The 23,337-nt window shown below is 51.1% G+C and overlaps 1 protein-coding gene across 1 annotated transcript; it reads right to left on the bottom strand.

Annotated features, from left to right (window-relative positions):
• Positions 1 to 1,619: 1,619 nt before the first annotated feature.
• On the bottom strand, positions 1,620 to 15,746 carry LHX5 (LIM homeobox 5). The gene is made up of 5 exons (XM_072599388.1): positions 15,574 to 15,746; positions 12,647 to 12,870; positions 11,441 to 11,718; positions 8,737 to 8,902; positions 1,620 to 2,118 (listed from the first exon to the last, which is right to left on the bottom strand). The coding sequence occupies exons 1-5, from the start codon at positions 15,744 to 15,746 to the stop codon at positions 1,751 to 1,753; spliced, it is 1,209 nt and encodes a 402-aa protein (XP_072455489.1). The 3' UTR covers positions 1,620 to 1,750.
• Positions 15,747 to 23,337: the final 7,591 nt, after the last annotated feature.

The following is a 23,337-nucleotide window of genomic DNA, read 5'->3' as shown; positions in this document are numbered from 1 at the left end:
AAAACAATTTTACTCACATTGCAGGAGGTCTGAGGAGATGACCTAGTAGGGGAGATGAAAAGAATATCACAACACACTGAGGGAAAAAGATCTTTTTTATTATTAATTTTTCTTTTAAAAAAGTTTTTTTTTAAATTTAGGTAAACCTCTTTCTGGTCTCCCCTCCCTTGCTCTCCACCCCCCTCTTAAAAATATAAAAATGTCCAAACCTCAGAAGACGAAAGTACAATAAATATGCAGGAAACACAAAAACATACTTTATTTGTTTCTTCTTTATACAAAATAAGGAAACTAGAAGCCCTCAACTTCCAAAAAAGTGTCATCCTGTACATCCTTACAGCCCTGACCTCCCCCATACAGCTGAGGGCCAGGGGCCACTGGCTTCCTAGGGCCCTTGGCCAGCTCAGCTTGCCAATGCTCCTCTAATTGCACTCTGCAGAACCAGGAGCAGGCGCTAGTGTCTGAGTCCTGCCCCATGGGATTCCAAATCAAAAGCAAAAAGGGCAGGGGTGGAGAGTCTCCCTAACCCCGAGGGAACCCCCCGGGGAAACCCCCTCCACGTTTGAGGTTAGGAAAACTGAATTGGGGTCTTGGGAGAGGCCACAGGGGGGCGACAAATTCCAGGCTGTTTTCTTCTTTCCTAACCCAAGTCCATAACCAAGACACATTCTTTTCTTATACTCGCATTCTCATTCTCTCTCTCTCTCTCTCTCTCTCTCTCTCTCTCTCTCTCTCTCTCTCTCTCTCTCTCTCTCTCTCTCTCTGTCTCTCTCTGTCTCTCTCTCTGTCTCTCTCTCTGTCTCTGTCTCTCTCTTTCTCTGTCTGTCTTTCTCCTTTCTCTCCCTCTCCTCTTTCTTCCCTCTGCGTTTTCTCCTCTCTCCTTCGTCTCCCCTTATCTCTCTACCTGTATCCTGTGTTTTCCCGTTTTCCCTTCTCACTGTTTCTTTTATCTTTCTTTCCTCCCCATTCTTTCTCTCACACACCTTTCTCGTTTTTTTTTTTCTTAAAGAAAGGGAGAGGTGAGGGAGAAAAAAGTTTTTAAAAATGCCATTCGAAGTCGAAGAAGAAAAAATCGTCTCCATTTCTTTGCCTCTCCCCTCCCTCTACGAAAAGAAGAAAAGGGGAACATAGGTTTAAGTCTCGCAGGTGCTTCAGGATCCGTTGATCCAGTGGGGATTGACTTTGGTCCAAGAAAACTGCTTGTAGCCTCGAGGAGAAAAACGTTGTGGTCTGGCTCTAGGTCCCGGAAAGAGCCGCATCGAACCAGCGTGGGTGGCCGAGTGAGGGATAGACTGGGCTCTCCCCAAGCACCATCCCGCATTTGGAGGAGTCAGACATTAGAGGGTGGACCTGAGGGAGGACTGAGTGAGGCTCGGTTGGCGATAACGCCTGGGATTGGAGGCAGTGGGATACAAGCCCGGGGCTGCGCGTTTTGGTATAGGGGTGTGTGTGTGTGTGTGTGTGTGTGTGTGTGTGTGTGTGTGTGTGTGTGTGTGTGTGTGTGTGTGTGTGTGTGTGAAAGAGAGAGAAAGAGAGAGAGAGAGAGAGAGAGAGAGAGAGAGAGAGAGAGAGAGAGAGAGAGAGACTGGGAGTCTGTGAGTGAGAAATTGTGTGTGCATGTGTGTTCTGTATCGGACGCTGGATCCACAGAGGCCCCGGGCCTGGGGTGGGGAGAGGTCTGGGTGCTCCGTGCAGTTCCTAAGCCGGGTGTATTGGGCAGGGGCGGGGCTGGGGAAGTTCCCAGCAACTTTTACCACACGGCGGCCTCATTCAGCTCCTGGTTGGGATGTGACAGTGGCCCGCTGTAACCGCTATTGCTGGACATAGAGAAAGGCGGGCTTGGACCCCCGGTGAAGACCTCGCCTGGGATGGGGTGCAGGGAGCCAGTCATGCCCGGCTCAGGGCTCGGCGTGTCCGGGTGCGAGATCATATCCGTGTACCTTTGGTTTTCTGAAGAGTGGTGCCCCGGGAGGGGCGGCTCCAGGGGCCCCAGCGGGGTGGAGCCGGGCCCTGAGTTCGGTAAGTAGCTGGAGTCCGCGGGCGACTGCGCCTGGGAAGGCGGGGCGTGCGGAAAGAAGTCGTAGTTCCCTCCAGGGCCGTAATAGTCTCCTTGGTAATCTGGCCGGTGGGGATGGGGAAGGTACCGGGGAGGGAGGGGCAGGGAGGGCGAGACCCGGAAAGCAACAGAAGCAAGCCACAAGCCCGGAGATGGAGAGAGATACACATAGACGAAATCAGACCGACAGAGACAGAGACAAATCGGAAACAGAACGGAAGAAGGGACACACCCACACAGAGATACCACATACAGGCCAAGAGATAAAGGAAATAAGATATCAGAAATAGAGGAATGCAGAGATGGTTGGAGAGAAAGAGACAGAAATAAAATGTGAAATAGAAAAAGAAACAGGGATACACAGAAGGGACACACAGAAATGGCCAGAGAGACAGAGACACCAGAGACCCATCGAGTGTCAAAATCAGGGGGAAAAAAGGGGTGGTGGTGGTAGGGTATGGAAGCATGGGGAGACACCAGAGAGAAACCAAGAGATGGAAATAGAAAAGAGATGAGAGTGTAGAACAGAAAAAAACGGAAGTACAGAGAAGGTCAGAAACATTAAGATGCAAAGACCAAAGAGAAAAGAGACAGAGATAAGTAGAGGCAGAGCAGCAGAAGCAAAGATACAAGTAGAAGAAAAGAGGAAGCACAGAGGAGAGAAGATGAAAGGATACAAATAGAAATGGATGAGAAAAAGAATGGTGAGGTCGAGATAGATTGGAATATGGAGATAGAAACAAGAGAGAGGAGGAAAATATGGGGGTGGGGAAAGGGAGGTAGGAAAGAAGGAGAATCATTAGAAAGGTAAGGGAGAGCAACCTATGACATCTCTGGCCCAGGGACAAGCCTTTGGAGGTAAGGAGTTGGGCAGGAATCCTCCTTCGATGGTTCCCTCTTACCACTGGCTGGAAGGAGCCCCAGATTATACCACAAATTTCATCCCCTTTCCCCCATCATCCCCTCCCTCTTCTCTCCTCCACTAGATGTAGAAGATTCTGGGTTAATGCAAAAGTGGGGGAACTGTTTATACTGGCTATTTTAGTAGTTCCTAGAAGACCAGAGTCGGTCAAATACACAGAACCCAGTCCACACTGGCATGAACCCCGACTGACAAAGTCAGTCTGAAGCGTAAAGGCCACTCCTCTCTCCCTTCACTCTGCCCCATTCGTGCCTCTTCATTACACATTTGGAGCGATTATTCCTGACATTACCACATTACGCTGGATATTCTCAGTTATTTGCCCAGAGATTTGCCCGCGGAGGGTCAGAGTGATTAGCCAGAGGGATGCAAGTGCGGAAGTCCAAAGACTGGAGGAGAGGGTCTTTGGGGAAGGGGCCAGGACCCTCCCTGCCCTTCCCATTAACCTGGGCTCGATTTGCCCCAAATTTTTGGACTCAAAATTTGTCCAACTGTCCTAGACTCGAAAAGAAAAATCGATTGTTTGCGAGGGAAACCTTCAATTCAACACAGCCAGGAACATAGGCTGTCAGTGTTGGGAGGCCCTTAGAACATGAAATGTCAGAACTGGGAGGGACTTCAGGATATACGATGTTAGATGGTAATGAGACCTTAGAACACACTCTCAGAGCATCGAGGAAGTTCACTCAGAGTATAGAATGTCAGATCTTGGAGGGTCTTAGAGCACAGAACATGAGCATGTCAAAAGCATAAGGAATCTTAGAACAGGGAATATCAGAGCTGAGAGGTTCTTCAGAAATCATTAACCTCCTCTCTTATTTTACAGAAGGGGAAACTGAGGCCTTAAAAAAAGTCAAGACACATAGGTTATGCAGTAAGTTAGTGGTATATGTACTTGGACCCAGGTTCTTCACTATAATTACTACCTGAATTTACAGCTAAAGGACATCGCATCTTGCCTAAACCCTGCGAGAAATCGCTCTGTGTTCATTCCTAAAAGAGCCTTAAAAAAACAAACAAACAAAAAAACCAGATAGAAATCTTGACTTTTCCCTCACATCTGCGGAGAGGTGTGCAGTATGTTTGTGGGCCCCTTTGAATGAAAGTCACAAGAATCTGATTGCTCGAGGATCCAAAATCTAAAATCGCACTGTCCTTCACACCCACCCCCTAACCCAGGCACCAGAGGGTGAGTTTCCCAGAGAGGAGCGAGGGGGTAGGAGCCCAGGGAGAAAGAGAACGATGTTCCTTTGGCCAGGCCGGCGGCCGCTGCGGCTCGTCCCTTCCCTCTCAACCCCCTGCCGTTCAGTATGAAGGCACAGGAAGCGCCTCTCCTAGCAAGCCTGGAGCACACTGCCCAAGGAGGTTCTGGGGGGAAGAACTACCCCAGCAAAGGTGGGGAGCCGCGTAGGAAGGAAGGAAGAGAGGACAGGGCCCCGCACTTCGGTTGCCTGCAAACAGCCGCGGCGGCAGGGAGCTGAGGAGCCGCGGAGGCGACTTTGCAAGTCCCCGGCCTACTGAGGGGAGCCGGAGCTCGGCTAGCGGCCTCCATATGGTGGCAGGGTTTGGAGGTAATTGGAACAAATACCGTCTGAAAGAGGTACAAAAGGCTGCAGCTGGCGCTTTGTTCACGCTCACACAAGAGGGAGAGGGGGCGCTGCGCGGAGCCCGGGGCTTCTGTTCACACAGACAGCTCCAGCACAAAGTGCCCTTTCTTGCGTGCTACTGGGGTGCCAAACTTGGCTGGGACTTGGGACGGAATCTCTCGGAGCGCGGATTAGAGCGGCCCGCGTGGCCGCAGGTCCGGCTCTCCCCTCTCGGCCTTCTCTTTCCCCCACCCCCATCTCCATTCTCTCTCTTTCCTTGCCTCAGTCTCTCGGTCTCTTTAAATTTCTTCTTCTTCCCCCTTTTCTTCCTCCCTTCTCTTCCTCTCCCCTTTTCTCTCCCTCTTCTTTTCCTGTCTTTCCCTGTCTCCCCTTTACTCTCTACTCCTTGACCCCTCCCCTTCTTTCTCCATCTACCCTTTCCCCACTCTCTTCTCTCTCTCCTTTGTCACTCCCCTTTCTCTTTTTTCTCTCAGTGCTTTTTCTTCTCTCTCTCTATTTCTTTCTCCAATCTTTCTCTTCTCTCTTGTTTTTGCATTCTCACTCTCCTCCTCTCCCCTCCCTCTCCACAAAGGTATAGGGGAGAAGGAAGGATGAGATGCACACAGGAGAGGGGGCAAACTTCTAGCAGATGCCCAGAGCAACCGGACCCAGGTGGAGCAACAAGTCGAGAGTACTCACACTCACACCTGTGACATGACCTCCCCTGCCTCACTTACGAGGTCAGGAAGGGAATTGGGGGAAGTAAACACAGACATGGGGAGGGTAGACTCCCAGAGGGGTGAGAACTAATCAGTACCTATAACTTATATTTACAGAAAGCTTTAAGGTTGCAAAGAGATTTTTCTTATAAGTCTTGTTTGACTCACAACAATCCTGTGAGATAGTTACTACAAGTACTATTCTCCCTATTTTACAGATGAGGAAACTGAGGTTCAGTGAAATAAAATGATTTACCTATAGAAAGACCATCATCATTACTATTATTAATAATGATATTGTTTTATCCCATTTGATCAGAATTATTTTAAAAAATAATAGTCTTACTCTTCAGAAACCTCCCTCCCCACAGGGTCTAGGGGTATGGAACAGGACTTAGATGGGAAGCCTCTCTGTCAGGGGGCTTGATCAACAACATTTGTTCTAGAGTCCAGTTGGATGTCAGAACACTACTGGTCTGAGGTCCTCAGCTTTGGGGCAAATGGATCAGAGTTCCCTGGGAGCCAGAGGTCACCAGATGCCATCCACTGGAACCTTGGTCACGATTGGATTATGCAGGACTTTCTTGACTGCTTACACTGGTGTCATGACATTGTTACTGCCAAAGGGTTTAGGTCCCCTTTCTTTGGAACAAGAACACTGCACATCAGCGCGCGCGCGCACACACACACATACACACACACACTTAAAGCTAAAATAATGCTTATCATTTCGGGAGTGCTTTTATTGCAAAGCACCTCACAGATCCTAACTCATTTAGTTCTCACAATATATAGACATGTACATACACATACACATCACACAAATGCACATACTCTTACCAAACTGATACATGCATATCACATATGCAAATAAAACAGATTCACATCAAAGATACACTTTTGTACAGACACACACACATAATGCACACAAAAATATATATGTATATACACACAACATTGAGGTAATGGACACAGAAATACACAATATACAATATAAATACAAACATATATATCACAGAAATACACATATATATCATACACTTTCTACATATACACCCACATACCCCATACAAACACAACTGTTCACACACCACAGATTCCCCCTAAACATAAAACATACAAATACGTACCCCAACACACATGCCAACAGATACATACATATACATACATACAAGTATGCACAGCCCTAACATACGCATGCACACAAACAAGTTCTCATATTATTTATTAATTTTATTCAAAACCCAGCCCATCTGTTCCTGCTATGACTGATCACTTTATACTTAACTAACAAAATTACTTTTAGTTAAAAGTCAAACAGAATTCACATGGTATGGGCAGATAGAGTGCGATAATATTGCCAAGTGGTGGTGATCACTTAGTGAGAAGAATATTGAAGATGGCTGAGTCTCTCTCTGTCTCTGTTTCTCTGTCTCTGTTTCTTCCTCCCCTCCTTACTTTCTCCTTCCCCTTTTGGTTGTCTCTGATTTGCCTTACTCTTTATGGTCCCTCCCCATTTCCAGAGATATATGGTCTTGGCCCTAAAATTGCTGTTTTGTTGTTCTTATTTAACACCATGGAATCCAGCTTTCTCCCTTTCATGAAGCCTCTCTTCTGAGGCTCATGGCCAGGGAGGCAGATGTTCCACATTCCCAGCTCTCTCCCACCCCTCCCTAAAGTATATTCACTACCACTGCCTCCTCACTCTTAACACACCCACAGAGTCAGTCTGTAGGGGCTGATACGAGGGCCTCTGAGTAGATTTAATTTGCCCTTCAAAAGGTCTGGAAAAGGTACCCCCCTGTGTGTGACTGTTCTAGCAGAGGACCATAGAATCTCAGAGTTAGAAGAGATTTAAGAGCTTATCTTATCCCACTTTCCACCCAGGTTTTATGTTAAGCTGAAATTAGCCTACCACACCCCTTCACCTACCACAGTTATTTCTTCTGGGTTTCAGAGAGCTAGATTTTGGGGGGGACTAAAACATTTATATAATATGAACATTAAAACCTGTCTTGAATTCACATTTGAAAAATGTCCCTCATTGTATGTAGTTCCCCTCTGAGTCCTGTGTCCCAGGCAGCTGCCTGACTCACCTACTTAGGCTTAGCTATGTCCTAGAACCAGGAGGCAGGGGAGCCCTGCTAATTCCCCTGAGGCCCTGGGGCCCAGAGTTGGGGGACAAGTGACTGGAAGAAGAGCTGAACCTTCCTGGAAACCAGTAGGGATGGAGAATGAATGCTTCCCAAACCCAACCCTGTAAAAGCATTATTTGTAAATTCTCTCAGGTTATCTTTGGCTCTAGGAAAAACACTGAAATACAACTCCCCAAACCACAATATTTTTTTTTAGGGGGGAGGGAGGAGCTCCAGACCAAGAGGAAGACCTATCTGGTCTGTGTTTTAAACTGGGTATGGGTTAACATGGACCTGCCTCTTGGAGTCACTGTCAGGGGATATTGCCCCCGCGCCCCTCCCCAAGGACCCTGCTTGGTTTAGCCCACCGACAGATGCTCAAACAATTTAAAGGGCTCCAGAAGAACCCTCTTCTCTGCACCCAGTATGCCAAAGCAGCATCCTTTGGTTTACATCCCACCCCAGGAAAGGTCCATTACTGTCCTTTGTCTGCTGGCCAGGCCCATGGATGGGTTCAAGGGTACTGGGAGACAACATTCAAGATTTCTGCTCTCCCTCCTCCCCTCCCATAGAAACTTTTCTCCAAAAGAAACTCAAGTCACTATAACTGAGGTTTTAAAATTTTCTGTCTCTATATTTCTTATCTTTTTGATCTGTTTCTTCTCTTTCTCAGCTCCTTTCTGTATCACTTTTTCTGTCTGTCCTACGTGCCTCTATCTCCTTCTCTCTCTTCTATAGCTCCTCTCTCATTTGAGACTGCTCTGTTCATTCATTCATCAAATATTTAGAGCAATGGATTTTTACACCCATAATTCCGAACGTAGAGTTCATTATTTTTCTTTTAAATGGAAACACATGGTATCCAAAGGCAAATCAAAGTAAAGATAAAGTCAACGACTGGAATTTTACCACACGGGGAAGACAGTGGGTGGGTGGGGGGGACCGGGGTTACTCGTGGCCGTGGAGAAGAGGTGTCTCCATGTCCAGTGAAGGGCTGGGGAGGGAATCCAGGGCCTTGGTTTTACGGCGACACAGAGCAGCCTAACCAGATTTCTGCAGATCGCCCGTATTGGTCTGGAATCGTGAGCAAGCCTAGTCTCTGGTGCTTGGGCGTCGGTGAATGTAAGCCTACAAGCACAGCTGGGGACAGATACCCTGGGCAGAAGTGCCCCTAGGAAGCTGGGAGCCAGTGAATTTCTAGAAGGAGTCTCTCCGGGGGTGTAGGCACTCCTCTGGGCTCCTGGGAGGCTACAGGGAGTACTCTAGGGGCCTGGGTGCTGGCACGCGAGGCAGAAGAACTCCACCGAGTGCTCCTTACCTCCGTAGTAGGTGTAGGGGGTGGACCCCAGCATCTCCGACTCATCCAGCCGGCCACCCAGTGGACGCATGCGCCGCGGACTCCTGAAGAAAGCGTGTCTCCGCGCACCAAGGGCACTCAGTTGCTTCATTCTGCGCTCTTTGGACCGGCGGTTCTGGAACCACACCTGGGGGTGGGAGATGAAGGAAGCAGTGAGCAGAACTCTAAGATTGTGCCTCTTTGGGACCACCAAGGCCGAGGGTCAGATTCAGAAAGTAGAGCAGTATTGGGAGGCCCCGGTTTCCACTTTGGAAAGGGGCGGGTGGAGGGGAGGAGGACGCGGACAGCATTGAGGAAACTAGTTTTCACCTTCGATTTCCTTATCTTCTCTAGCTACCGTCTAAATGGGCTCTCTTTTCTGCACCACTCTACCCCACCACGAGAGAGGAAAAGTTCCAATGACAGACAGCTCATTCCTTTTACTCCCTCCCCTCCCCTTCCCTATAGTCTGGTCTCCTTCCACCAGGGAAGGGAGAGGGAGTGGGGGAGGAGGGCGGATTAAACTCAGAGCCGGTGAAGGGAGGGAAAGTTGAGAGTTAACTCTGAGAACCAACCAAGAGTGAAGGATTTCGCAAACCCGTGGGGAGACTGATAATGAAGTCGACTTCTTGCGGCCCCCAGTCTCAGCCTCAGACGTCTTCATAAAGCCAAGAGTCAGAGGTGTTAAGAACAAAGATTTCTTCCTCCCTTTCCCCTTGCCCTGTCTGTCCTTTCTCTTTTAATGGTCTTGTCTGGGTTTCTTTCATTCTTCTTTCCCCCTCCCCTTTTCTTGTTCCCCTTCTCCATCTCAAAGGGGCCTCGACCTGAGAGATAACCTAATTATTTGTATCTCCTTCCCTCCCCCTCTCTCCCTAACCAGTGTTCCAATCCCTTCTTTTTCCCGGCTCCTCAAGGAAGCAAAGGAAGTTCTCCTCGCTCTTTTGGATAATAGGAAGAGTGCAGAGTTTGGAATTCAGGAGATCTAGATTCTAGAGCTGGCTTTGCTGTGTGACCCTGGAAAAGTTGCTTGCCCTCTCTGGGCCTTAATTTTCTCCTCTGGAAAATGAGGGCTCTTTGAATCTAGCACTGAATTTCAGTCCAGCACTGAATTTCGTTTTGAGGGTTCCTTTTTCCCACATCCTGTGTCAAGGTTCTTCCTGGCTTTGATATTGTATGTTGTAAGGTTTCTTTTTGTATTCCAAGGTCCTTCTCAGTTCTGACATCCTATCCCTCGAATAGCCTGAGAAGGCCTTTGGAAAGAGTTCTGGCCCAGGTGGTGTAGACCACAGAGAAGAAGAGGGAAGAATCCTGGGAATGTGTTCTTGGATACTGGGCAGAAGAGGGCAGCCTACCAAAGAAACAGTCTTACCCATCATATCCAAAGGGCCACCTTTCTCCCTTTGGCCTGAACTCTTCTACACAGTTTTTGTGGACCCCAGGAATTCATACATAAGCATTTAAATACTCCCAGGCACCTCCTTTTCCTTCCCCTGCTTCTCCTTCTACTCTCAGGTCTCCTGCTTCCCTTGTCTCTACTCCTTTCTCTTTCCTCTTCATTTCTGTCCCTTCCTTTTCCCTTCCCCTTTTCCTTTGCCTTATGCAAACCCAGTATTAACCTCCTCCCCAACACCTATCTGACTCTTGGAAGGGAGGGGAGTCAAAGTTAGGAGTGGAGACCTGCCCTAGCCCTATTCCTAATAAGAATGACTTTGACTGACTGACTTGGATTCATCCTTCCTGCCCTTGCTTTTTTTTCAGTTATAGGAGAAAAGCCATCCCAGGCCTGGCCACCTCCTTCCTTTCCCCTTCCTCAGTCTTGCTACTTGCAGCTGTGATTTCAGTGTCCAGACTGGGGACAGGGATCAGGATTCTCCAGAGGTCCCGAGAGGAGAAAGGAAGAAAGCAGAGCAGACACAGGGAATGAACCGAAGGGCTCTTGAGTTCCTTCTTAGCCACCAAACGGAGGACATGAAAGGGAACTTTGGCAGGATGGGGCAGAGGGTAGAGGGAAAGCTTAGAGAGAATGAGAAAAGGTTTTGTTTTTTTTTTGGTTGCAATAACCTTTTCCTTTTGTGTAGGGCTTGGCAGATTGCTTTCCTATCCATTAACTCATATCATTCGATATTGCTATTATAATATAACTCAACATTTTCTCTCACAACCACCCCGGCAAGCAAAGCCCCAAGAGGGCTTCCAAGGAAGTAAACTGAGGTCTAGAGAACAGAAATTACTTGCCCAAGGGCACATGCAGGGAGTACGAGCCAGGATTAGAGGCCAAGTCTCCTAAATTGTCACATCAGGGTGCTTTCAGTGGAAAGTATCCCAAGTGGAAGAGAGGAAAGAAAAGGAAGGGGAAAGAGAGAACGAGAAAAGAGAAAAGAGGAGAAGAAAGGAGAAGAAAAAGAGAGAAGGAAGAGGGAAGGAGATGGGGGACAAGAGAGAAAAGAGAAGAGGGATAATGGGAGCAGCAAAGAGGGAAAGGTGAAGAAGAAAGGCAGAATTAGAGGAAAGAAGAAAAGGGACGAAGAGAAAGGAAAACGCCAAGAGAAGAGAAAGAGACTGAGGGGTAGGGAGAGCGACAGCCAGCTGGGGACAAAGGAGGCAAGAAGGCAGCGGCATAGCGGGAGGAGCGGAAGGCCGGCCCGGGTTTTCCCAAAGGGACGCACTGGGGTTGAGTGCTTCATACCTGGATGACCCGCATGTTGAGACCGGTCTCTTGCGCCAGCTGCTCGCGGATATGGCGCGTGGGCTTGGGTGTGGCGGCGAAGGCGGCCTTGAGCGTTTCCAGCTGCTTGGCTTTGATGGTGGTGCGCGGCCCCCGTCTCTTGGTGCCTGAGTTTTGCTCCTCGTTCTCGTTGTTTGTGATTTCCTTGTCGGACGACGTCGAGTTGTCGGTCTCTTTGGGGTCGTCCTGGAGAGGGTCCTGGAGGTCTGGGGACAAACTTCGGTCCGTACAGGATGACACTGTAGCGGGAGTGGGATAGGATACAAAGATGAGAGGGGAGCGGCAATGCTTGCGGGAGCCCAGTTCTAGATGGGTCTGAGAAGCTCCTGCATTCCTGCTTTTCTTTATTCTAAAAGGGAGATTAGTGTAATCCCCACTACCCAGAGGAGAGGACTGTTCGCGCCGGGCATGGGGAAGAGAGGACTTGGAGCCGGGACTGGGGGGAGGGCGGCTGCTGTGAATTTCTCTGACGTCCCTGGTCTCTCTCTATCCCTCTCTTCTTACCCCTATCCCCACTGGTCCCTGACACCCTGGGCAATTGAGAGGCTGGCGAGGTGGAGCCCGGGGCCCTAGCCTTGACCGGCCCTGGGGAAATCATTCCCTTCCATCAGGAAAAAGAAAAGTTGTTCGGACAATCTGGGTTCCTTCTTCGGAGTGGGAGAGGCACCGTAGGGGGTAAAGAAAATGGGAGGAGGGCCAGTGTTAAGACCCGTAGGCGCCACCATTTTGTGAAGTGTGGGGTGGGGACAGAGAGACCTATTCCACGGCCAGTTGTGGTCACGTGGGACAGAGGGCAGGCAGAAGGCCAGATGTTCCCCCTCCCCACTCATCTGTAATTTCAGCAATTCCTCACACCCCTTCACCCAGTTCATTCGCCTTCTCTCCCTTCCCCTTGCTTCCCTCGATCTAAACGCTTTTCTCAGGTGCAAATCCAGCACCGGGTGATCCCACCCACTACAGAGTCCTGGGCCTGAGCAGGACTGAGATCTGCTCCCCCCACCCCAATCCTCCCACCTTCCCGCCCCGACGCCCCAACGCCCAGATGCTCCCAGGCTGAGGTTTGGGCGGAGGCTGTGGCTGCAGCGGGAGCACGCAGGCCCGGGTCCGTCCAGTCCAGTCCCCAGAGCCTCGCGCGCCAGCCGCGGGCCTTGGGCGGGCTCCGGGTACCTGAGTTGAGGCTGCCTTCCTTGACACTGGGCGAGTTTAAATAGTCCTCTTTGCAAACAAATTTGTTCTCATCTATAATATAGAGTTCCTCGCCCGTGGACAGTTGCTTGTTGCAGACCATGCAGGTGAAGCAGTTGAGGTGAAATACTTTGCTTCGGGCCTTCCGAACCAGGTCGCTGGGAGAGATGCCTTGCGCACACCCAGCACATTTGGTGCCAAACCGCCTGATGAAAGAACAGGGAGCGAAGGGTGGAGAAGCAGAGAAGGGTTAAGGTCAGGGAGGAGCCGGGCACCCTGATTCCAGCCTGGGACTGTGCCTACCAGCCCTACAGCTTTGCATGTCCTTGCCAACACTACCTAAACTCTTCCGCTCCTACATATCCCCACCCTCCAGTCTCTTTCTTCCCCATCCCGAATTCTCTCGGTTCCCTCTCCTGCCTGGGGCCAGAGACCGGAGGGAACTCCAGAGGCTTTTTAATATTACGGTTAATGCTTATCTATGAATCACAATAATTATTTATTAATTGGAATTAATAACAAGGTGGTAGAAAATCTTACTGGGCAGGAGACAGTCTCCTGAACTGGCTCCCTATTAAAATAATAACGAAGACAGGAGGAAAAAGGGGTAAGATCAGATTTCTTTCCCTTACAATCACTCTAGCCCGGGTCACTATCCTGCAGACCCCAAAGCCCAGGGACCCAGGCCTTGCTACAGCCTTGGGGAGAGAAGTTTGGATTCCCTGGGGGAATGAGGAAAGTGGGGAGAGGGGCCGGGGTATTGGAAGCAGCAGGAGGTGGATTTCTTGGAGGCAAATGGAAAAAAAAAGATGTCAGGGTTTCTGCTAAGGGGGGGATACTGCCCACTCCGGGCAAAGCCTTATCCCCGAGACTCTCTGCACCGGATAGATGGCAGTGGAAGGCACAGACTTGGGGTCCTTACTTCCCTCAGGACCGATTTCCCGGGGTTCAGCCCTACTTCGATCAATTATTCCGGGAGCTACAGGGCAGTCTGCGGGCTTCAAGCGATCCCCTTGGGGGGGGAGGATGGGGGACCAGAGAAGGAGGAGGGATATAACATCTAGAAGCCCAGTGTCTTTGAGATTACTAAACTGGGTTCTTGTTACCAAGAAATTGAGTACAATTCCTCCTCCCTCCCAGGAACTCCAGTTAATTTTAGGGAATTCTAAATTGTCACTCCTGGGTTGCCTGATGAGGGAAAAAATTTGCTACCCACAAAGAAGAGAAGGAACTCAGGGTTTGTGAATGCTAGTGTCAGCCCCAGGAGTGAGATGGGAGGTGAGAGAGTTAAGATTTTTTTTCCCTTTTGGAATGACGGGAAGTACACACACGAAGGCACACACAAAATCCACACAAACATATACATTAGCACTTACATAGACACACAGATACATGAACACAGACACAAACACACAAACTAATAGTCACACACACAAACTAATAGTCACACACATGGATACACAAGCACACAAAGACATGCATACCCACAGGTAGACCCACTAACACACACAAGTACACACTCCCGTGGGCACAGGCAGAGGCAGACAAGTAGGACAATACCCAAAGATGCACAGACATACACAAAGACATATAGTCACATATTTGTATGAACACACAAGCATACACATATATACACACAGGACACAGAAATGGCCTGGTCTCCCAAACAGTGAGAATTTGGGTGACGTTGATGCAGTGAGCACATTAGGCCTCATAAGTCATTTTCGGTCTTATCCTGAAGTATAATTGACTCATCTTTGCCTTATCCAAAATCATTAGAAGCTTTGAAAGCACCACAACAAGAGGGGGGCCGGGCAGCTAGCGCCCATTAGGAGTAGTTTACATGTGTAAAGCAGAGCCTGGCTTTTCACCTATTGAAATTCACCTTCGTTGGGCCTCAGGGGCTAGGGGACTTGCCTCCCTGCTCTCTTTGGGATCTGTGCCTCCCAGCCTACCCCTGGCCGCAGCCTTTCTGGCTGCCCCCCACACAAAGCCTGCCTATCTCCCCCTGGCCCTAACAGAATTTTTCAAGAAAGGAAAAGGGGTAGGAACAATTTTAAAAAACCCACTTCTACCAAACAACTTTCAAAAGGAGAAAGAAAAGCGCTCCCCTCCCCACCCCCACATACCTGGACCCCAGAGAGCTACTCAACCAGTTTTTTCCACTCTCCCATCCCCCAGTACACAATTCTGGGCCTCAGCTCGCTTCTGTGATTTCGGAATCTCCACTCTGTGGGGTTCAATGGCTTTAAGCCGGTTCCCGGGCTCTAGTCAGGGCCAGTTCGCAGCGGACACCCCCTTTCCCTTCCAGCCCGAGTCAACCCGATCACGGGCAGGACGTTTCCACAAGAAAGTCCAGCTCTCTAGACAGTCCCAGGTAGGCCTGGTCAGCCTGTGATCATGTATGCCGATCGGAGGAAGGGGGGGGGGGCTAGAAAAGTTTGTTAGGTACCCCTATCTTCGCTCTCCCCGAAGATCTCTGAATTCCCTGGGCTCCCCTCCCTCTACCCCAGCAATCCTGAAATGCATGTGCTGGCAGAGGACGGGGTTAGGGTCTTCTAGGGTCAGAACTGATGGCTCCAGATTGCAAGAGGGTAGGGCAGGTAGGAAGGCTTCCGGTCCTTCACCCCGACTTCACAGCCCCAGACACCTGCGGGAAGTATATTTCCATCCCAGCCCTTGGGCATTCAGGCACCTGGGTGGAATTGGGAACAAAACTGGTGTGTGTGTGTGTGTGTGTGTGTGTGTGTGTGTGTGTGTGTGTGTGTAAAAGTCCCTAAACCGGGCTCCTGGACCTCCGCCCCCTCAGCTGCTCCTGAACGCTCTCTGTGCGACTTCTCTCAGTTCTCAGGCTGGGGGAGAAGAAGAAGGAGAGGTCGGGGCCAGGAGCCAGAGTGGGAGTCACTCACCTGAAGAAGTCGTTCTTGCAGTACAGTTTCCCTTCCCGCGAGAAACACTTTTCGGTGAGGTTGCATTTGCACTCGCAACACTGAACACACTTGATGTGCCAAGCGCGGTCCAGGACGTTGAGCAGAAACCGGTCCAGGATGGGCCGCTCGCAGCCAGCACAATGCACCATCATGACCCTAGGGCCAGGGAAAGCCAGCCGCTCTCCCCCGCTGCCCTTTCGGCCCTGGAATCCAGGCGTTGGCGGTTCTCGCTCCAAGAGCGTGTGTCCCCCAACCCTGCCCGGCCCGATGCGTCCTCCTCTACCAGGCGGCCGCGAGTCCTGGGCGCCGCTACCCCGGCAGCCGCTACCCCGGGTCGGTTGAGTGGGCCGCCAAGACGCCAGAGAGTCAATCCTCAAGCCGGAGGGGGTCGGGGACCAGTAAGCTCTCTGTGGCTGGGAGAGGGGGGGACCGTAGTGGCGTTTCACAGCCTCATCCCCTTGACCTGGGTTCCACGCTTCCCGAATCTCTAAGCGTCCCCTCTGTGCGCAGCAGCCGTGGCAGTGGCGGCGGCTCTCACCCCACCTCGCGAGCTGTTTCCCCGGGTGCCGGAGTGTCTGCTACTTTTCTCCACTTTCATGCCGTCCGCATCCTCATCTTTGTCTGGCCGCTGACTAATTCGCGCATCCTTATTCAGATTTGATGACGTGGAGACGCACGTAGCGCGCCTGGTGGCCAATGAGCGCGCCGTGGCCATGGCAACCTCTTAAATTTATAGCATATCTAAATTGGCTACAGCATTGTGGTCCGGACAGAGCAAAAAAACAAGGCGTCAGTATTGTTGAGTATTAGATTGTACCTGGTGCTGGGGCTAAGTAAGTATTTACCTTCTCGTTTTGGGGGAGGGGGAGGGGGCGGCGGGGCGACTCTGGAGGTCCATACGCCTGCCTCCTCGGCTTGCTGGGGGTTCGCCTCCTTTGCTCGCTCTCACTGTCTCTGTCCAGAAGTGCCTGAGGGCAGGCAGGTCACAGGCTGGGGGGGACCAGGATCCGGCTGAGAAGGAGCAAGAGACAGGAACCTAGGCCTGGTCTCCACCATCCCACCCCTCTCTTTTCCCTTCTGCAGACTGGGGGAGGCCCAAGTTGCCGAGATAGCGTTGGCTAGAAAGTGAATCCAAACCTAGAGGGGGCCAGTGTACGCCCCACCCCTTCATCCCCTACCTGGGCCCCCTCCCCCAAGTCCCACTGAGCACAGCCTCTGGTCCTCCGCCCCAGTGGACAGGAAGGCCGGTGAACTGAGGGGTTGGGCCACGGAGTTGGGGGGGGGCAGTTTTAGCTCATGGTCAATCCATATTGACCCCAGGGAGCTTTAAAAGCCCGACTTTAATTAGACAGGCTGCCTTGGGCCTGGCTGTGGTAGGTGATGGGAGAGGCAAGGTCCTCACTCCTTTTACTGGAAGAGAACCTAGGGCCCTTTGGACCTCCTTCACAGTTCCCCGGGATAGGGGTCCGGGAGCTCGTGTGATAGCCAGTGCCGACCACTGGAAGTGAGCTGGGGGTTGCGAGTGGATAGCTATTCTTTGTCTCCTTCGTTGCAGGTTAGGAAAGTCCCTCTCTTCTTGTTCCTTGAGTCACTTAGCGCGCCGCGGCTGTGGCTTTGGAGAGGTAGGGGAAAGGTGGTTTCTAGTGGGGAGATTGCGCGCGAGGGCCCCAAGCGGCCTGGATGCGGGCCGCACCAGCCAGCCTAGCTCTGCCTGTAACCTGGGGCCTGGCCACTTATCAACACCATCGAATTTTCGCCTTAGCCGTTCTCGCGACCCCCTGGAGCCCTCACACACGAGCGCACGCACAAGTCTGCCCCTAGTGTGTACAGACATGGGTCCTTTTTGCACACGCACGCGCTGAATTGGTTGTACTTGCTGGATGGCTCTTTCAGAGGAGCCGAGGTCTAGTGAGGGCCGTAGGGAAATAAGGTTATATTTCATCGAGCTTTGCTTTGCCCGTGGAGACTGTAGCGGATCTGCTATCCCAGCCGCTTTTTTAGGGTGCCCCAAATCGTGGCGTGACCTCATCCTCTCAGCAGGGAGCTTTGGGCCTTGGCATCTGTACCCAGCAGGCTTTCCTCTCTACCCTTCAATTAACTTCAGCCTAATTCGGGCCTGGGATATTCTAGGAGGATCAGAGGAAAACGAGCCAGGTAACAAAATTTTCTCTCTCCCTGTGAATGAGGCTCCCAGTCAGCAGGAGAACCGTGCCTAGGAGAAGGGGGCCAATGGTGCACAAAGATGTCCCTCCTCTAATCTCCTTTCTTTTGAACACCCATTGGATTGCATGGAGAACGGGGACGGGGGGAATTCGTTGGGAGATCTTCCTGTTCTTCCCACCGCTCTGCTGTCTCATCGTCTCCCTTAGTCCTCTATCTTATGGAGAATGCTGGTTCCAAAGTTAGCTCTTCCCCAGTTGAGTAAGACGCTGCATCAAAATGGGACCAGCGGAGACCGCTGGGAGCGTCACACCATCCGGGAAAAGGGTGAGAGAAACAGTATGGGGGATTGATATTTGCCAGATGCTGTGGAACCCAAGTCAATGGGGTCCAAAAGCTTCCCACTCTACTCCCCTCATTTGTCTGAGTCCCTAAGGTCTAACTCTGCCCAGTCTTTTTCAGAAAGGGCAGTAGTCTGAAAGAGGTGAGGGTCTCTTCTGCCTCTTCTCCAGGTTCAAGAAAACCTTCTATCCGGGACTGTCTGGAGAGATGGAGCTCCCCGGATAAAACGAAACCAGTGTAGAAACACACCTTCCCCCACACTAGCGCCCTCCAACTCCGGAGACGACGGAGCAGATCACATCTAACAGAGACCCCAAACTTGGGCACAACTTGATTTCGGTCCCAAGCATCACTCCCTGGGATCCAGCCAGTTCTGGAACTGAGTTTTTAAAAGTCCTCAGTCTTTTCCTAAGTATAGGCTACCGGGTACCCCTGGGTTTCTGTGCTCGAGAAGACATCCCTCAGCCTGGCTCCTACATACACTTGCCGATATGTCTTAGCATCTGGCTCAAGGCAGGCACCAGTAACCCAGGGCAGTTCTCGGCACATTTTCTGAGCCCTCAGCTTGTTAGCCCGGCAGCTCAGTACAATGAAGCCGGGACCCTAAAGGCGGAGAACTCTGCGCAGGAAGCTAGTGAGGAGAGAGGCTGTAACAAGCCCGGGAAGCCAGGGAGCCCTCTGCCCACATAGTCCCAGGGGAGGTTACAAGGGCTGATTGCGTTCTCGGGAGGAAGGCCAGTAGAGTGGAAAGGACTGATGGGAAATGGGGAAACCTATGCCCGCCCTTTCCTGGGTCCTCAGTTCCAAGGTCCGTGGGTCACTTTTCTTAGTTGCTTGGAGACATCCAGACACCTCATGGCCGCACAGCTCCCAGGCCAGTGTTAGGCCAGGAAAAGCATTCTGTTTATGTCCACACCCTCGCCGGCTTGGGGCCGCTGGATCTTACCGAGGCGAAGCTGTGGACTGAACGGTGGAAGGGGGTTAGACGTTGTTTTAGGTTAGAATTGCTGCAACAATTCCTGCTCATTTCAACGGGAACTCGCAGGCTCCAATCCTTGAGGCCCCCACATCTCCGCTCCAGGGACCCATGGCCCAGGTGGAGAAAACAAGAAAGAAGGGGAAAAACCCGCCCCCAACTAAAGCTTGTTTCTTAAAGAGACCTGAATTTTTCCCTGCCCACCCTCTCACTCTGCCTAAGGCCTTTCCCCTCAATTTTCCAACTAGGGAAATGAGGCTTGGAGACGGGAGAACTCTTTCTTCGGCCATCGAAGGCAAGCGGGCAGAAGAGGAGGAGCGAAGCGAAGGGAGATAGAAAGGACGGTTAGGAAAAAGAGAGCAAGATTTCTCTTCCGTTGGAAATTCCTCTCTCTCTCTCTCTCTCTCTCTCTCTCTCTCTCTCTCTCTCTCTCTCTCTGTCCTTCCTCATCCTCCCCCACCCTTCTCTGTATGGAATTTAAGAGTGAACATCCATCCTACAACAGAGTTCTTGCTAAATGTTTCATAATGTGGACTCACAATAGTAAACAGAAATTTCGTTTTGTTCAGAGATTTCAGAAGCCTTCTAACACTCTTCAAAACACTACAGAAACAAAACAGCCCTCCCCAGTTTTCTCCCTTTTCTACTGAGATAATGTGTTAGGATATACTTTGATATCATATGATTTAATATATATGACGTCCTATAACACAATATGTTATAATACCGACTAGCCTAGCTCCTCTGTGGAGGAGGTAGGTAACAGAGGAGAACAGCAGTAGCAACCTGAGTAGGGGTCCAGCGCCATCCGAGAGCGCTTTCCCCAGCCCCCCACAGTCCTTAGTCTCTGGAGGGCTCAACGCATTCTGATGCGCTCGGGGCGGATCTTTCTCGCGGTCAGTTTCATCCCTTGGAGTCTCTGGAGCCAGATATTTCGGAGGTGCGGTCCCGTTCATATTGTGACCATCGGCGAGTCACTCTTGCGCGAGAGGCGGGGAGTCTCTCCTGAGCTTTATGAAAGAACTCATCTCTGTGACTGTCCTTTTTGGGGTCGGTTCCAGGGTTCCGCCTTCCCCAGAATCCAGAGCAACTTTACTGCTGGCTCTCCTCTCTGGCTTCCCAAACATTCTCTGTCTCTCACCTCGCGACCACTGCAAGGGACCCCGCCGGGGCTGGAGCCCCGGCCAGGGCAGTAGCAGCATTCAAGAGACTGGATGCCCCCTACCTGAGAGGAGCAACTCCGGAGCAAGCCATTACGCTCAGGACCGAGCAGAGAAGGCGGGTCGATTTGCTAACTGGCGGGCGGCCCTCCTGGCGGCGCCCGGAAGGAGACAGGCAGGCCCCCTTTCCTCCAACCTGCGGAGCCCCACTGCATCCGTGGAGGCAGCCCCGCTATTAGGCACCCCGTTCGTTCCCCCCGCTTTCCCCCTACCCCCGCCCTCGCTACGCTAACAGATGGTTTTCCAGGCAGCAAATACCCTTCTATATGTAACTAATAAACCGATTGTGTCTTAACAGGGTAATGCATGGAGACGCAGTGTCACTTACACAAGATGTTGATGGAATTTACTATATAAAAACCTCCTTCCCAGAGTAAAGTGTATCCACATTACCGCGGAACAGACGGCTGAGGGATAAGTAAGACAGACAAAAGACAAACAAGATAATAATCTGTTTCCAATCACTTAAGCCCTGTAGAATTTGTAATATGCAGTTTGCATATTCCCTCTTGTGCTTCGTAATTAATTATCTGTTAGGATGCACACACCCCACTTGGTGGGTTTTCCTAACTCCGGCGGCGGAGGGCCTTGGAGGGCCCGACTTCCCCGACGCTTGGCCACTTTCCCCAACGCCTGGGTTTTCCCTTTTCGTTTCCCGGAGGCCTGGGCTTTTCCACCAACTCCTGGCTCTCCTTCACTTCACAACGTCTTCCCATCCCCAGAGGTCTGGTTTCATCTCCCGGATTTTGACTTCTTCCCGGGACTCCTGATTTCTTCCTCTAGTGGTCCGAGTTCTTCCTCAGCCTCTTGAACTCTTTCCTCTTGAATACCAGGGCTCACCCTTCCTTTATCTTGTATGCTCGAATTCTTCCCAGAATGCCTGGGTTCTCACCCGCGTCCCTACATTCTTTCCCCGATGTTTGGATTTATCTACTACACCAAGCCGGTCGATGGGACTTTGGGGGCGAAGTACGGGTTAGAAAAGGCTTTCTCTTGTCATCTCCTGGAGTTTTGTTTTGTTTTTTTTTAAGGATGATTATCCTCTCTCTCCATCACTACCTAAACATGAAATTTCTCTTTGGGCTTGGGGTGGGCATCGGGAGTTTTTATTTGGAAACGAGGTTGGAGAGGACGAAGGGAGAGAGACTGCGAGTCGTATGGTAACCTTTAGCTCACCTCCCCCTTCTTTCCCTCTCCTCCCGCACTCTAGGAAAGCCGCAGCACATCTTCTTCCCCTGATTTCGATCATTAAAGGCCCCTCTCCCTTTCCCCTCCCCCTCCCATCCCTCCTCCCCTTCTCTTCTCTCCCTCTGCGAGGGCCAAAGAAGCTTTAACTTTAAACAAACCCAGCAAGCTGCCCGCCGCTGCGCTCTGGGCTCTGTCTGCGCGGCTGCGTTACAAATTGTAAATTTAAATTGCTCGCCGGATTCATTACCTCCCCTCTTTGATTTCAGCCAGCCGTGAAAAATTATACCGCTGTACCGCCGAGAAACTGTTTGGCTGCAAAGAGCCGGCGCCTAATCACCAGCTTTCTCTCTCTAACAAAAGTGTAATTATTTTGTTTGGGGTGTAAATATAACCCACGCTACAGACAGATAAACCTCCAGCCGCGCTCCCAGGCATTCCGGGACATGGAGAGAGATCGGCCCCCAATTAATGGCGGGGTTAAAGGCGACGCACGCAGCTGCTGTAGAGTTGGGGAGCCCTTTCCAAACGCTGCACCCTGTCACCTTCCTCCAGGAACCCGGTCCGAGAGGCCACGGGCCTCCTGCTTCGCCCAGGCTTGTTATTTCGGTCTAGCGAGAGAGGGTACGGCCCACTGGGGGTGGTTTAGGGGCTTAGTTGTAAGCCGGGGCTTACAGAGGAGCCGTCAACAGCCGAAGGTGGAGCTGCAGGAGAGGGCTGCTGAGGAAGCGCGCTTAGGTCTAGCTGGCATAGGATACCAGCTAGGATTCTTAGCCGAGGTTTTGGGAACTGTCTTGACCTGAGAATACCGAATGGTGGGTGACTTGCGCCCAGAAAGAGACATAGGCTGGGGTGTGAGTACTGCTAGGAAAACTTGAGAATGTACAACATGTCATCACCTGCCACTTTTCCTTCCTCTGAGGCTAGTGGAAAAAAGTGCTTGTGAAAAAAAATTCGGCCACTGCCTGTGACCTTGCTGGGAGGCGGAAGTGGTCAGGTGAGGGTCAGAGATCCGTTTGCTAAGCCCTGACAGTGTGCAGTATGAGTAGGGAGGCCTGCCTGTTCCTGTTTCCGCCAGGGCCAGAATTTCGGTCCGATTTCCTGGCTTTGTTTGGGTTAACTAGAGGAGTTATAATTATTGAAGCGAGGTCCACAGGAACCTAGAGGAATTTGGGTTGGGTCTGTGTCCCTGGTCCCGCTAGGGGCACTGGGCAGCTCCCCGCCTCAGCCCACCGAGAGGACCTGACGCTTGTCTTTGAGTCCTTTACTCTCAGAAGGGAAAGTTTCCTTTCTCCCTGACAGTGACAGGTCGGCCGCCAAATGAGTCTGCCCACAATGCCAGGTCTGGCCCTACTTTGTCAGGATGTTCACACACTCCCCCTTACCCCCCATCATATGGTCACTCTGGAGCCTAGAGATCATTAGCAAGAGGGCAACTGCATCTTCTTCCTTCCTTCCTTCCCTTTCCTCCCCATTTCTCTCTCCTTTTCACCCTTTCCCTTCTTATCCTTTCTTTTTGCTTCTCTTTCCTCGTCTCTTTTGCTGTCTTCTTTCTCCCTTTTGCCTTTCTCTCTCCTCTGTTTTCCATTTCTCTACTCCCACTTCTTTCCTTGCTTCTTTCTTCCATGTCTCTCATTCTCTCTGTTGCTCCTCTCCCCTCTCTCCCCTTAAGAGAATCCCCCGTGCTGATGGAACGGAGATCACTATGGGCCGTTTGATTTTCTCCCATAACCCCGGGAATCCGTTGTCTTACATCGGCATCCTAACAGTCCTGCGCCTATGAGCATCTGGAAGAAACAAGACCCACATCAGGCTCGCAGCCGAATCAGATGTTGGCTGTTGTGCTCACTCCCAAGGCGT

Source organism: Notamacropus eugenii, chromosome 4 (assembly GCF_028372415.1).
Source record: "Notamacropus eugenii isolate mMacEug1 chromosome 4, mMacEug1.pri_v2, whole genome shotgun sequence".
NCBI lineage: Eukaryota > Metazoa > Chordata > Mammalia > Diprotodontia > Macropodidae > Notamacropus > Notamacropus eugenii.
This window is presented reverse-complemented; position numbering and strand designations above follow the sequence as displayed.

Coding starts and splice junctions, on each gene's coding strand:
- LHX5 (XM_072599388.1), bottom strand. CDS start 15,746: ATGATGGTGCATTGTGCTGGCTGCGAGCGGCCCATCCTGGACCGGTTT. Junction 12,871..15,573: donor TGCAAGAACGACTTCTTCAG/GTGAGTGACTCC, acceptor TTCTTTCATCAG/GCGGTTTGGCACCAAATGTG. Junction 2,119..8,736: donor CCCCTACACCTACTACGGAG/GTAAGGAGCACT, acceptor CCCACCGGCCAG/ATTACCAAGGAGACTATTAC.